Consider the following 15,200-nt stretch of genomic DNA (forward strand, 5'->3'; position numbering starts at 1 on the left):
AGACAGGTACGTTCCACCACAAAATTTACAATGTAAAGGGAACAAATTACGGTCTAGAAGACGCTGCTGTACTTTCATGACACCAGAACCACTTTCAAGGTTTTGATGCCATCTTGTGGAATATGAGAGAATAAAAAAAAAAACAATCCACAAATAAAAAGCAGTTTTAACTGAATGAGGTTTTCAACAAATAGCTTAGAATAGTACCACAGGGGGAAAAATATGTATATATATATATATATATATATATATATATATATCAAATATGACCATCCTCAAATGGTCATATTTTATGCTCCAACAACATTTGGAGCAACTGGTGGGCATTGACGGTAGCACCCTTAAGTGGTTTTGGGTGCTATTTGGCTGACAGAACCTTTTGTGTTAGCCTTGGTCATGAACTGCCTCAATGTTGTGTGGTGTTCCACAGGGTTCAATTCTGGGCCTCTGTTGTTCTCACTGAATCTGTTCGCTTTGGAATCTTAGGGAAAATGATATTTCCTTTCACTGCTATGTGGATGACTGTATGTCTCGCTTAGCAAAAAAGACATACACACATCCACAGAAATATAGTGGCAGTCAAAGAAGAGGCGGAGAAATAGGATGTGAGGGATCAATTCATGAGGGAAGGGTGGATATTTGGAAAGGCGAGACTGGTAATGCGCTGAATGCTCGTACATTTTTATTGCTATTTTATCCACTACTGCGTGTGAAATATAAACATGGTCACGTCATATGTGCACAGAGAACACTCGATTTATGACTTGATTTTACGGCTGTCACACGCAACTGTCGCTGACACGGAAGTGGATTTCTTTTGTGTGTGTGTGTGTGGGTCTGCGTGCATGTGCGTATGCGTGTATGTTTGTGTGTGTGTTTGTGTGTGGGTGTACTGTCTGCCAGCGGCTGCATGTGTCTCAGGCTCCCTCCCTCCGCAAGATAATCTTCATTGGTGTGAAGTTCGCGTGACTGATACGGTCCTAATTTCAATGTTTAATCTCTTGAATGTTCATATCTTGATTTTGATATGATAACGATATACAACCCAGCCCGAGTGTCTGTCATAGCTATGTTAGCATTAAGCTAGCGTACCTGAGTGAGATAAAATGATCTTGTATGGTAGAAGAGTTTGGTGTTCAATTTTTCACTGTTCAAATTCTCTTTTGCTTATGTGTCCATTTTACTGTTAACTTCAGTACATATACTTCATATACACAGCGAAGAGCAGGCATACTTTGAATATTGTTTAGAGAACTGTGCGAGCTAGAACGTGAGAATTAAAGAATACATTTAAGACTCTACTTTCAATTTTAATAGATTGAAATATGTTTAAAGCATGGAGGAGGGGAAAAACTATGAAGTATTTTTTTGCATTTTTGTTTTTTAATGATGTCTCCGTGGCCTATCACATGTGAGGCTGAAAGGTACCATAAGTGAATTTTTTAATTGTAGGTGAATTGATGACTTGCCTTCCGGACGGTCGTCAAAGTCCTCGTCCTCCTCCTCGGAGCCTACGGAGTACTCGGACTGGTTGTCGGAAATGTCGGCGTGCCACTCTGAAACACCAAATGTGACGCGGAAGGCTCCAGGAGATGAAAAAAATCAATCAGCCCCCACAAAAATATGGGCTTACCTTGATCTTCCTGCGCAGCGTCATTGTAGTTGACTGGCTTACGATTCCTCTTGCCTTTGCCCAGTTTGCTGGCCAGGTCCTCCTGCTGCTGCTCGTAGTGGTGCCGCAACAGCTTCTCCCAGTAGTCGGGATCCACGTTCTCCTCCTGCTTGATGATCTCTCGCTCGATCTCGTCGATCTGGAGCACCAAAAGTAAGGCCAAATACAGAGCATGTTGGGATTATCCATTCGTTTTTATTGGCTTTTGACTTTTTTAGTTTTTTTAACTCAAGTTGTAATCATTTTTTAGAGCCGGTTTGCTATTTTTCCTTTCGTTTGGAATTTTTGAAAATGCTTTGATTTCATTCAGTTTTTATTAGTTATCGTGTTAGCTCCAGATTTTTATTTTAATATGAGGTATTTGTCAGCTGAAAAAAGGTCACAATGAGTATTGTGAGGTAAATACTTAGACAACACCATAAAAAAATATCAACCACCATCCACAAAAAAAAAAGCAAAAGTAGGCAAAGCTAAAATAGGAAATAATTTTGTCACATTTTTTGCGTCAATTCATTGGAAATTGTGCTGTTCCTTCCAACGTGTGTGCCCTGTTCCTTCGCCACATGGTGGCGATATAATACAGACATGACTGCACAAGGAGGCACTCACAACTCCTCAGTCGTTTTAGCTGTTCTTCGCAGATGATTAAGAACATATGCCGGCGAATATTGTCATCTTATCTGTCCACATGCGTTCTGCCATGGTTTGTGTTGAATTAAATGTTGTTGAAGGATGGCAGTGTGCTGTGAGATGTTTTGGGGGGGGGTTTTTGCAAAATGATGTGACTTGGGTCAATAAATGTTCAGAAACACAGTGCTAGGCAGTGCAAAGGAGGCTACAGAGGGAATATCTGTGCATATCTGTGCTCCATTCACAAGCTTTTTGTCCCCCTGGCTAAGGTGTCCAAGCTCCACGCTGAACTACAGATGTTTCCTCACAAGGAGCGGATTAAAGCAGCGGCCGTCAATATATTTATACAGCTCCAATGAGAAATGCGAGCGTGAGTTATCGCCCCGGTTATCTGCAGCGCTATTTTGCTTCTCTTGACTCATTATTTCACTGCTTTTTGGCGCAAACCAAGATGAATGTAGCAGAGCTGCCAAATACACCCCCCCAACCCACACCCCCCTTTCCAGCAGCAGTCCAAAAAAGGTAAAGCTGGAAATGAAATAGAGAACAAACAAAAAAAAAAAACTAATCCCGGAAAAAAAAAGTTCCTTCCTTTGCCTCTTACCTTGTCCTCCTCTCGGACCATGTACTGGGCCACTTTGAAGGAGCTGAGGTACTCGTTCATGTTCTGGACATCCGAGTCGTCGGTGGCGTCCTGGCTTCGGTCGAGCAGCCTCTCGATGGCCGTGCTGTCGTAGTGGATCACGTTGCCCTCGTCCTCAGCTTTATCCCCCGAGGAATTCTTCATACCTGTCAGGGACCAAGAAAAGCGTCAAAGTTTGACACATAAGGACAATTTCATTCTTCCAATATTGATACTTTTTTTCTCAAAAACAAAAAAGATTACATTTTTTTCAATAATGGAACTTTGATTTTGGACATGGCTTTTTCTCCCCTCAAAAACCAAATCTTATTTCAAATATGACAACTTTTTTGCAACTTGATTCTTGGAGTATTGAGTCATTTTCTAAAACAGAACAAGAACTCAATTCTATTCTGTCTCTTGTGGTATCGTAACTTTAAACAGATTTCAAGTAACCTTGCAACTTTTCCCCAACTTTTTGTAATAATAAAAAAACATGAAGAGCAAACCTCCGACCTCCTGCCTAATCGACCCCCATCACACACTCAAGCTCTGTCCAGTCACCTTCTCCTTCATCTTTGAAGAGCTCCTCGGTTCCAAACTTCAGGATGTCGTCCAGTTCCTGCTTGGTCATGGAGCCGGCTTTGGAGCCTAGGCCGGGCCGGACCACCAGGTGGGTCAGCATCATCTTCCTCTTGGCCACCTGCGTGATGCGCTCCTCCACGCTGGCTCGCGTCACAAAGCGGTAGATCATCACCTTGTTGGCCTGCCCGATGCGGTGAGCCCTACTGAAGGCCTGTAGGACGGAGCAAAACGCTTCTGAGAAGACCCGAAGGGTGCCATCGAATCGCGGGCGGGGGGCGCGGCTACCTGAATGTCATTGTGAGGGTTCCAGTCGGAGTCGAAGATGACAACGGTGTCCGCTGTGGCCAAGTTGATGCCCAAACCTCCGGCTCGGGTGGAGAGCAGGAAACAAAACTGACAAGCGCCGGGAGCTGCCCATAGAAAAGCACAGTTCCAAAGACCATTAGCACCAGACTGAAAAGGAAAAAAAAGTATATTTTGTAGAGGCAAGAACTTGGATTGTTTTTTTTATTTTCTTAGAAATCATCCAATAGGAATCTTTTTTTAAATGACCAGAGAAAAGTGGCCCAATAAATTAGGCTTGGATTATTACACCTTGTTTTCTTAAAATAACTTTTTCCTTGAAACATTTTTTGTCATTAAATTGATTCTTAGAAATGTAAAAAGGGTTTTTTTTACTCACTTCTTGAAATGCTATTTTTTGTTGAAAAAAAATCGACTTCATTTTTGTAATGTGGCAACTATAGTCTCAAAAAATTAACCTTCATTATTGTTAATCATTGAGTTTAATCTACAACTTGATGATTGCATGGGAAAAAAACTAATTCTTGGATAATGCTAATTTTATCCTCAAACAATGAAATTTACTCTCATAATGTGGTTTTTCACACCAAAAAATTCATTCAGCTAATAAGATTTTTGTCTAAAAAAAACGAGTCTTAACTCTTTTTAATAAGACTTCAACAGGAATTCAAGTAATAAAAAAAAATGCAGATTTTTATCCATTTTAAAAAGAGTCGAATATTGGCCGATTTTTTTCAATTAATTGCTTGGGTCCTAAAAAATAAAGTACAATTTTACAAAAATAAGCCTTATTTTTTGTAATAAACTAAATTCTCTCAGGAAAAAAAAATCAGTTTTTTTTTTTTAAATACTATTCTCCAAAATGAGATTTTTTTTTCTTGAGAAATTGTGCTTTTATTAGACAGAAAAACCTCACGAAATTCTCCTAACACAAAAATATGAACTCACCGTTGAAGCGGTCGATGGCTTCTTGCCGAAGGGCTCCGGTGATCCCGCCGTCGATCCTTTCATACTTATAACCTTCGTAATCCAGGAAGTCTTCCAGCAAGTCCAGCATTTTAGTCATCTGCGAAGAGGCGAGCGTCATCAAAACAGCCTCCAACGGGAAACCGTGGATGACTCTTGACGGTTACCTGTGAGAAAACCAGCACTCGGTGTCCCTGCTCCTTGAGTTTCCGCAGCATCTTCTGCAGCAGGGTCAGTTTCCCGGACGCCTTTGTGAGGGCGGAGCCCTCGTAAGCGCCGTTGGGCGTTTTTTGGGCCTCCTGGAACGAAAGGAGCATCGGGCGCTGAAGCTTTTTATTTGTTTTTTTTGCACAGCGCCGCCTGTGACATAACGGGAGGACTTTTCCCACCATGGAGGCGACGGGGAAGAGGTAGGGATGATTGCAGCACTTCTTCAGGTCCATCATGATGTTGAGCAGCGAGACCTGGTTTCCCCCGCCTTTGGAGTTCAGAGCCTCAAAGTTCTTGGTTAAAATCAGCTTGTAGTATTTTCTGTGTTTGAAGCCCCACAAAAAAAAAAAAAAAGAGAGAGAGAGATGGAGGATTAACTTTCAGACTTTAAGGTCGTTGTTTGATTTTACAAACCTTTCAGTTTGTTTGTCCAGTTTTGCAATTTAATTCTCGTAATATAGGCAACTTATTTTTCATTGTAATGTAATTTTCAGGATATACTGACTTCTTTAAAAAAAGAAAATCGCGATCATTTTCATAAGTGTTGAGACATTTTCCTCAGAAGCAACAAAACAACAAAAGTCTCGGAATGATAGACAATTTTCGAAAGGATAAAAGGAAACGCATCATATGATGACTTTCCTCTTGGAAAAGCACACACACACACACACACACACAAAAAAAAGGAAGTGAGTTGGATGAGATTTCTTAGAGTTTGGTACTTCTGCATGGGGCTGAGCTCCACCCGCACGATGAGCTCGGTCTTGGCGGGCATGTTCTTGAAGACGTCAGCCTTGAGGCGCCGTAACATGTGAGGCCCCAGCAGGTCGTGCAGTTTCTTGATCTGGTCCTCCTTGGAGATGTCGGCAAACTCCTCCAGGAAGCCGTCCAGGTTGCTGCGTTTGGACATACCACGCGTGCATTCGCAAAATCGGATTTCATTCAAGTGGTATTGCTTATTTTTCCTCGAGGGAATACAACTTGGAGTCAAAGGGAAAACTAGTTTCTCCATAAACTCCGATGTAATTCTCATTATAATACAGAACAACGTTTTCTGTAGGGAAATACGACGATATTTTGGTCATACTGAATCTTTTCCCAAATAAATAAATAAATAATAATAATGATAATTTCTGTATGTGTTTTTCCCTAAAAAGTATGACTTCATTTTAATACATATCTTTTTTTTCCTCAACAAAAGACAACCTCATATCAACACTTAAAAAAATTGCAACACAATTCTCTCTGAAAAAGAAATCTCATAATATCACTACGTTTTCATTTTAGAGCATTAACACTTAATTCCAACAACACAAGTTTTATTTTTGAAAAAAAAAATTGATATTATTAATTCATTTAATGCATGTTGCAATAAGATATTAATGCATTCTCAAACAATACAAATTACAACTTAATTTCCATAATACACTGGGGCGACTTTTTGGCCGAAAATCTTTTTTCAGAGTAAAAATAAAATTTAAAAAAAGAAAGAAAATCTAAAAATACAACTTAATTTTTGACAGTATTGCATTTCCTTCACAGAAAAAGCCAACTCAATTCTTGATTGAGACTTTTTCAAAAGAAATTCAGATTTTTACTCTTGTAATATTGAGATTTATTTTTCAAAATAATACAATTTATTCTCAAACAATAATACGTAGACGACATTCAACACAAGAAGAATGCGAGTCATTCTGTTTGTGTGTATGTATGTGTGTGTGTGTGTCCTACTTGAAGCGGTTGGGCGTGAGGAAATTGAGCAGGTGGAAAAGCTCCTCCAGGTTGTTCTGTAGCGGCGTTCCCGTCAGCAGCAGCTTGTGGTCAATCTTGTAGTCGTTCAGACGCCGGAAAAACTGCAAAGCAATTGCACGTTTTAAGAAAGCGCGGCCACCAGAGGGCGTACAAACAGAGCTCAGGACCGCTATGATGATATGTCTCAGGAGGCGCTCTGTCCACCAAAAAGTGAGGTCAACATTGTCAAATAAATCCTGAACAGTTTGTTTGAAACAACAAATGGCATATTTAACAGGAAGAAAGTCCCATTTTTGCGAGAACAAAGTGTGTTTTTCTTTGCGGTTTTCACGTTGAACTTTGACTTCATTGTCATAATATAACGGTTTTATCTGGGTGGGAAAGAAACATATGACTCTATTCGCATAACATGACAGAATTTCTCCCAAAAATGTGATATTGAAATCATAGTAGGAATTTTTGCTCTGAATGACTAAACTTTCTTTATCTTAAGCCATATGGACACAAAAGAAGGAATTCATTTTCATGATAGTGAGGCTTTCTTTCTCAGAGAAAAAAGATGTCATAATCAGACTTCTATTTCAAAAGAATATTGTGACTTTTTGGCACAGAAATAATTTAATTTTTTTATAATGGTCAAGTCAAGTCAAGTCAACTGTATTTACAGAGCACTTTCAAACAGCCATGGCTGCATACAAAGTGCTGTACATGGAGCAATTTAACATATACAATAAGCAGTAAAACAAATCGGTAATAAAGACGGTAGAAAGCACCAAACAGTAAAACCAAGAACAAATCTAACTCATGCTGAGTCGAATGCCAATAATAATAATGGAGACTTCTCAGAAAAAAAAAATCTCCAGAAAATAGAAGTTACTGTAATTTTCAAAATACTGTGACTTTTCTTCTCAGGAAAAAAAGGCAACTTCAATGTCACAATATGACGATCTTAGAAAAAAGGACTAATTAGTCTGACTGTTACAACTTTTGTTGGCGTTCATTTTTTTTGGGGGGGGGTTGCAAATTCATCAATTCAGATTTTTTATTTGGGGGGGGTGGCTTTCCCCATTCACTGTCCTTGTCTTCAGGCCAAAACTATAGTCGTAAATTCAGAAAAACTAACAAAAAATACATTTCCACCATCTTGGAAACAATGAACTATGCCGAGGTGAGTTGAGGAGCTTCATTTAGACAAAAGTAGAGCTTTGCAGTCATCTTGTGGCATACACTGGTAATCATAAACCTTTTTGGAGTTGGCTCTGCGTTTTTTTTTTTTAATTTTCTCCTCGAAAATACGAGGGATACATGGTGGTTACGTCGATTTGGCCTTGCCGCACACGCGTACCTTGGACTGATTATTTTTAAGGCGGTGAGCCTCGTCCACCACCAGGCAGGCCCAGTCGATGGACTTCAGCGCCGTCTGGTCGATGGTCACCAGCTCGTAAGAGGTCAGCAGCACGTGGAACTTGATCGGCGTCTCTCTCTGAGCCGGAGGGGGGGAAAAAATAAAAAATAAAAAAAAACATCGGCATTTGCGCATGCGGTCGTCGCGTATCCGCGACACCGCGTGTCTCACCCTCATCTTGAAGGGCTTCTTGCCACCCTTCGCGAGCGAGTCATCGAAGGAGAACTCGTTTTCGCGGATGATGGCGCGGCTGTCCTTGTCGCCCGTGTAGGTGACCACGTAGAAGTCGGGCGCCCACATCTCAAACTCCCGCTCCCAGTTGATGATGGTAGACAGCGGGGCGCTGACCAGGAAGGGACCTTTGGTGTGACCCTGAAACATACAAAGGGGGAAAATAATATATACTTCATAACTCTAATTTTTCTGAAACAAAAGATAACTTTGTCTTGTAAAAATTGCAAATTTTTGCACTTGGGACATTCTGGAAAAATGTCGGTCTTTTCTAACTTTCCTCAATGAATATCACAACATTTTCACAAAAAGTAAATCTCATAATACTGCGACTTTTTTTCCTCAGAAAATGAAAATGTCATACTCATGTTATTGAGTGTCTCCTTGGAAAAATTCAAATTTAATTCTCATCTCAACTCAATTCTATTCCGAGAGCATTTTGAAGCAACCACCTCTGTTTACATAATGCTGGACATGGAGCAAAAAGAATGCATACAAACAACAAAACACAAATGAAGAATGATGACGGTAAAAAGCACAAAAACGGTCAAACTAAAAATCAAGTCTGGTGAGATTTTTTTTTCCTCAGAAAATGCAGATTCCCAGAGGGGGCGTGGCCATTTGGAATTTGAGGGAAATTTACCTTTTTTAACAGCTGATATATTTCTAGGCTGGTCTTCCCCATCAGGACCCTTACTAGGGGTCAACAAACCCCCTAACACCCCCTCCTATAACCACCAGCACCTATCACACCCCTCCCTCCACGACGACGATTACTTTTTGGGATGCGTGGGCCACGTTGACAACTAGCCCCGGGCTGAATTTTGATCCCAGCGGGTACCTCCTTAAAGAGCGAGTAGAGGAAGACAATGGTCTGGATGGTCTTGCCCAGACCCATCTCGTCCGCCAGGATGGTGTCGGTGCCCTGAGCCCAGGAAAAGCGAAGCCAGTTGAGACCCTCCATCTGGTACAGGTGCAGCGTGCCTCCCGTCGACGTCACAAAGTCGGGCTGCTCCTCGTATTTTATCGTCGGCTATAGAAAGGGCGATAAGATTTTAAAAGCGCGCGCGGTGCCGGGCAGCCACTTCCCGTCCGATGAGACGGCGCGGCGAGCTCACGTCGGTGACGGGCGAAGCTGGAGAAGGCTGGTCTTCGCCCTCGCCCTCCTGACTCTTGCTCCTCATCCTGCGGGGTTTGTCGGGGTCTTCCTTCGTGATGGCGTCCCTAGAAAAACGTTGGGTGAGCTGGAGCGCATCGGCGAAAGGAGTCGAAGGGCGTACCTGTGTCTCCAGTAGTTGGCCTTGTAGATGACAAAGTCGGGGATGTCCATGTGGTCTTGTTCCCAGGTGCACTGGTCATAGGTCAGGTCTCTCCACTTTACCAGGTAATGGTACATCCCCTTTTTATCCACACTGGTACACGGCGCGACATAAAATAAGTTATGCAGATGTCTACTTGCAGACAATACTACGACACAGATACTTCACCGGCCCGACACACACATGGTGGACAATGCTGCAAATTATCTATGACCCCTGCGAAATGGATGATGAACTCCGCTCGAAACTTTTTGGAGCCAAATTCCAGTTTGGATTTTGGAACAATGTCCGATTCAAACAGCATCGAGTTTTATGACATTTTCAATACAGAACGCAAATATCCATTCTCGATATCAGCGAGCACTCAAATTTAAATACTTGTGCTCAGTTTGAAAAAAGGTCGAACCGACGCATCACTTCAGGAATGACACAAGAATGGAAGCAGTGAAACACAAATTTATGAAGAGAAGACAGAAAGGAAGGAAGGGAAGAGGGGAGGAAATGAGGGAAGGATGGGAAATAAAAAAATCCTTGCACACTTCACCTGTGGTTGATGATGCGATGGATCATCATCCACTCGGGCTTGATGCCGTACTTGTAGTACTTGTCTTCCATGAGGGCGTATTCCGGGTCTTTGGCGCGCCGCTTCTCGCTTTTGCCCGCCGCGCTCTCGTCCTCACCGCCGGAGCCGTAGTCCAAACCGGGCGGCTCGTCCATGTCCGTCTTCCTCTGGTAGTTTCGGTACATGACCGAGTGGAAGATCTCCAACTGGAAGGTCGGGACATTTTGGATCCAAATTTTATCTTTGCATTTGGGTTGATTGGCTTTGGATTTGTAGCAAAAGAATCGTCATGGGTGACTTTTTGGTTTCACCTGCAGCTCGGTGATCCACGTGCAGTGCCAGTAGGACTGTCCCGCCAGCTTGACGAAGAACTCCCGCTCGGCTCGGCCCTTCATGGGAGGCGGCGGCCGGTCGGGCGGCGGGGCGGGAAACGGAGGAGGGGGCTCGCCCCACCGCCAGTGGAGGATCTTTTGCACGCGTCCTTTAATGGGCGGGCACTAAAGGCGAAACACCGCGAGGGAATGAATGAAAAGTGTGGCGACAAAAAAGACAAGAAGAAATAACAGATAAGGAGGCAGGCCGATTGAATACGATGAGCCGTTTGTTAGAATTTCATGCTCCATGTTTTTTTTGTTTTGTTTTGTTTTGTTTTTCCAACGCCTGCACTGTCAAGGGCATCTTGCCGACGTGGACTTGGCGCCAACTGGTGGGTCATACTTTGACACTTGACTTTTCAAGCGGGAGGAGGAAAGAAAGAAAGAAAGAAAGAAAGAAAGAACGAAAGCAAAAAAGGGAAACCCTATTTCACTTATTTCTGTGGAAGAGGATGCAAAGTCATGCACACAAAAAAAAAATAATAATAATAATGTTGATTGTGAGAAGTCACGAAAACTCCAAAAGGGGGGCAGAGGGGGGTCACTTGTTTTATCTGTAAGCAAAGGGGTAACAAATGGCTGCCAAGCGAGATTTTTGCACCGTTCTTTTCAACCCTAAAAGCAAACAGCAAGCGCGCAACGTGGGCAGCACGCGTGGACGCCGGCGCGTGTCGGAAGAACTAACCGTGCATCGTGGACACAACCACTCGCCATTGGGGATCTCTGGCAGTGGAGGGTTTAGACAGTGGATGTGGTAGGACGAGGTGCAGGTGTCACAGCACAACAGTTCACCTCCGTCTTTACACACCCGACAGAACTCCATGTGGTCGTCTTCCTCCTCCTCCTCCAACCCCGCCCCGACCTCTGACATGGTCCTCTCCTCCGCGTCCTCTTCAAAGTCCTCAAAGTCTTCGTCTTTTGCTTCCCACTGGATTCCTTCTTTTTCCTTTTTTTGGGGGGGGGGGGGTGGATGGAGAGGGGGGGGGGGTCAACGTCAAAGCCTCACAGGATCGAGAAAGCTCAAGACTTGCGCCCGACCAATCCAACGGACGATATTCGCCCGATTCCAAAATCATAATAATCGTCCAGTGTTTTTTTTTCTTTTTAAATCGACCTATGTATATGTCGATTTAAAAAGAGCAACTTTTTCCGGGTCCTACTCCAAAGGTGTGGGACTCACGCAGTGAGGGCAGCTCCACTTGCCCTCGGGAGCCTTTTCCAGCTCGGGCTCCAGGCACACCAGGTGGTACGCTCGCGGGCACGTGTCACAGAGGATGATCTCGCCGCCCTGCTGGCACACCTCGCAGTAGTCCTGGTGGTCCGTCTCGTAGCCGTCGCCGTCCTCGTCACCCGGGACTGGAAAGGTGACGCAAATGAAAGGCGTTTCAACCGCGACGCCCGCCGCCGGCCGCGCTTACTCTTCTTCTTCTTCTTCTTCTTGGCCGGTCGCCCGCGCTTGTTCTTCTTGCCGCGGCCCGAGCTGTCGGAGCGAACCGAGGAGCTGTGGAGGCTGGAGTCCTCCTGCTCCGACTCGTCTTCGTCCAGGTCATCGCTCTGGCGGGGACACGCGGCAGGTTAAGCCCACCCCACGAGCGTCACACCTGCGCACAAGCCGCGCTTGGTACTCACGGAGCAGCTCTTTTTCCTCTTGGCGCACACTGGGGAAAGTTTGAGACGAATGGGGGCCATCTTTTTAGCCTTGGCTAAAGCCAGAGCCTTTTTCTTGTCAGAGACTCGAGGACTTTTACCGCGCTTCTTGTAACCTGGCCCTGCACAACCAAAACTTTTGAACCCCGTTTATTTTCTCTTGACGGCAACAGGGGGTGGGGGCGGGAGGGGGGGTGAAACAGGACCCAAGACTGACCTTTGCCTTCTTTCGTCTTCGCCTTCCGGATGGGTGGCGGTTGTGGCGCGGAAGGCAGAGGCACGGGCGAGGTGGTCGCCGCGGAGACCTGCTCGGCGACAGCGATGGCGGCCGCGGCCGCAGCCGCCGCCACTGCGGCGGCGTTGCCTTTGAAGGGGTTGTTGAAACTGAACTCCCGCCACTTGGCTCCCAGGATGGTCATCATCTTGGACATCGGAATCTTGGGGTTCTTCTTGGCGATCATGGGCCTGGCGCAGACGAAAATTTGGAATTTGAATTTGCCAAGTGGTGAAAGCCGCACTGAAAGGGTCGCCGTTTCTCAAGAGTCATACCTCATATACTGACTGAAGGCCTTGTAGTTGGTAAGCTCCCTGTAGTCTTCCTCGGTGAAGGTATGATCAACATCCTCCAGACCCCACTCCTTTGCGAGCTGGGCTGAGGTCTTCTGCTCCACGGGCTGCTGAGAAGCAACCGGCGGCCACGCAAGTATGACCATCGGAACCGGAATCACAAACCCAATCAATTCCCAAACATTCATTGAATGCCGTTAAAAGAAAAAGGTGACGTAACACAGTGGGGAACATGACCTTGTCCCAGCTCTTTTGGAACGTGTCGCAGCCATAACATTTTTAAAACGGAATGATTATTGGCTAAAAACAATCAAACGTATCGGTTTGAACATTAAGTATCTTGTCTCTGTCGTCAATTCAATTAAACATTTGCAAATGGATGCATTCCGTTTTTATTTCTGTTCGACAGAACGTCCCAACTTCAATGGAATTGGGTCTGGATTCCATATTGGAAGAGTTAGCGTCCATTTTTCAGCTATCTGTCTTTTACTTTACCCTCGTGGTCTCCTCTTGGCTGCTGTCTCGCGCCTCATCGTCTTTTTTCTTCCTCTTGGTTTTCTTCTCCTTCTTCTCTTTGTGCTTCTTTCTCTTCTTCTTCTCGCCAGAGCCATAGCCGCTGGCGACGCTGTCCGAGTGGTCACCGAAGTCTCTGTTCCGCGCCGAGTCGCGCTCTACATCGCTGTCCTGAGCAGACGATAAAACGGTGAGGAGCGGCCCGTGAGATCAAGCACAGTCAGCAGAGGCCCGGTCCGACGTACGATCTTCTTGCGCTTTTTCACCCTCACGGGTTTCCCCTCTTTGTCCTTCTTCTTGGCGTCCTTCTTCTTCTTTGGCCGTCCTTTCTTTCTACACGGGACCTCCCTGTCAGACGTGTCCGCCTCTTCTTCTAGGGGGAAAGACACTCATCAGAAAGGAACACACTATCTTGGATCCACTCATAATAACTCGCAACAAACACGCTTTCATGGCAACATGTTCAACGGTCATCCATTTTCTATCGAGCTTGTCGCTGACTTTTGGGCAAGCGCTGGCGCACACCCTAGACTGGTTTCCAGCCTATTGCAGGACACATATTGACAGACAGCCACACCTCTGGAGAATTTTGAGTCTCCAATGAACCTAATGCTGGCCTTTGAATCTAACGTTATTCACATTCTCAAATTAAAAATGGAAACTCCAAAGGGAATTATTTTGAGAGACACAACATGCTCCCGGCATCTTGATTGTTTACTGGAAATTGGTAAACTCAACTAATTCAGATCAGTCTTAGGCATTACGCCAACATCAAATGTGTTTGATATGATTGTAAGTCTTTCCGTCTTGGTGGTGACGTGACACAACCAACAACCAATAGATGAGCTCTAATAAAACCGGATACTGGAAACTTAGCAAACAATCAAGACAGCAGCATGGACGAAACTGAAACAGCGGCGAAAACGCAACCGCTCCAAAGAACATGGACAGTCCAGACAGAGGACCGGATAGTAAAGCTGTGGTCAGAACAGCCCAGACTGTTTATTTGTTGAAGTCAACATTTATTCTGTTTCAATTTTGTAGGTTTCTACACAGACCATGATGTGAAAAAAATGCATTGTAGAGAAAAAAATGCTGAAAGAATCTTTTGAAATTCTCGTTAACAGCAACATTTCAAAAATTCATCAAATCTCTGTCTGAGACTAAGCTGGAACTAAAAACTCCATAACTTGTCTTTGAATGTGAACCAGAACAAATTTCACACAAGCAGGAGGAAAACAGCAGCTCCACTCGGGAGAGCTGTAGCAGAGATTCGAACCCTGAACCACAGACATGCTAACTACAAGTTCACCGTGCTACCTGGAAACATACAGTTGAACAGTTAGTTGTGACTCGGTACCATTATTATTTCACCCATTTACTCGGGATGTTGATTTTTGGGTAACGCTTGACCCGAAAAGTATTCCTCAAGGGGGCAAAATGATAACCTGGAGCAAAGCACTTGGCTCTTCTGCAAGCTAACCCTGGCTAACGTAGTGAAGCGAAAAAAAAAAAAAAAGAATAAATACAGAAACTTGAGTCTGATAACTAGCGTTGATTGTGTCTACCTCCAACTCTTTCAGCTCCCCGGATAACCAAGTGAGAAGGGCGCGTCGAGGAGCGGCCGCTGGGCTCACTCGAGCTCGGGGATTGGTAGGCCCCGCCGGTGGAGCAGCGCGACGCATCGGGGGGTCTCGAACTCGGGCTGTGGAGGTCGCGAGGGGGTTAAGGATCTCGCCGTGGGAGCTCATTTATCAGCCTGGCACGGCGGCGGGTTCGAGTTTGGCCCAGACGAATGAATCTTTGTTGTTATAAACGTTAGAAAGGCGCGACTTTGCACAC

General features: G+C 44.5%; 1 protein-coding gene across 1 annotated transcript in view; it reads right to left on the reverse strand.

The window, feature by feature from the left end:
* The window catches only part of chd3 (chromodomain helicase DNA binding protein 3), a 31,085-nt gene that overhangs the window by 15,189 nt on the left and 696 nt on the right, over positions 1-15,200 (reverse strand). Inside the window, 25 exon segments of the mRNA XM_086105266.1 lie at positions 1,470-1,556; positions 1,634-1,811; positions 2,907-3,091; positions 3,489-3,720; positions 3,795-3,919; positions 4,761-4,878; positions 4,946-5,077; positions 5,168-5,309; positions 5,711-5,884; positions 6,720-6,841; positions 8,086-8,223; positions 8,317-8,517; positions 9,218-9,409; positions 9,495-9,600; positions 9,657-9,788; positions 10,240-10,463; positions 10,569-10,754; positions 11,317-11,577; positions 11,812-12,006; positions 12,009-12,185; positions 12,261-12,400; positions 12,496-12,743; positions 12,828-12,952; positions 13,341-13,529; positions 13,604-13,731. Of these exon segments, the coding sequence (XP_085961392.1) occupies positions 1,470-1,556; positions 1,634-1,811; positions 2,907-3,091; positions 3,489-3,720; positions 3,795-3,919; positions 4,761-4,878; positions 4,946-5,077; positions 5,168-5,309; positions 5,711-5,884; positions 6,720-6,841; positions 8,086-8,223; positions 8,317-8,517; positions 9,218-9,409; positions 9,495-9,600; positions 9,657-9,788; positions 10,240-10,463; positions 10,569-10,754; positions 11,317-11,577; positions 11,812-12,006; positions 12,009-12,185; positions 12,261-12,400; positions 12,496-12,743; positions 12,828-12,952; positions 13,341-13,529; positions 13,604-13,731 (4,137 nt within the window).

This window comes from Hippocampus guttulatus, chromosome 2 (assembly GCF_054856545.1).
Source record: "Hippocampus guttulatus isolate MCC_2025c chromosome 2, RoL_Hgut_1.0, whole genome shotgun sequence".
Lineage (NCBI taxonomy): Eukaryota > Metazoa > Chordata > Actinopteri > Syngnathiformes > Syngnathidae > Hippocampus > Hippocampus guttulatus.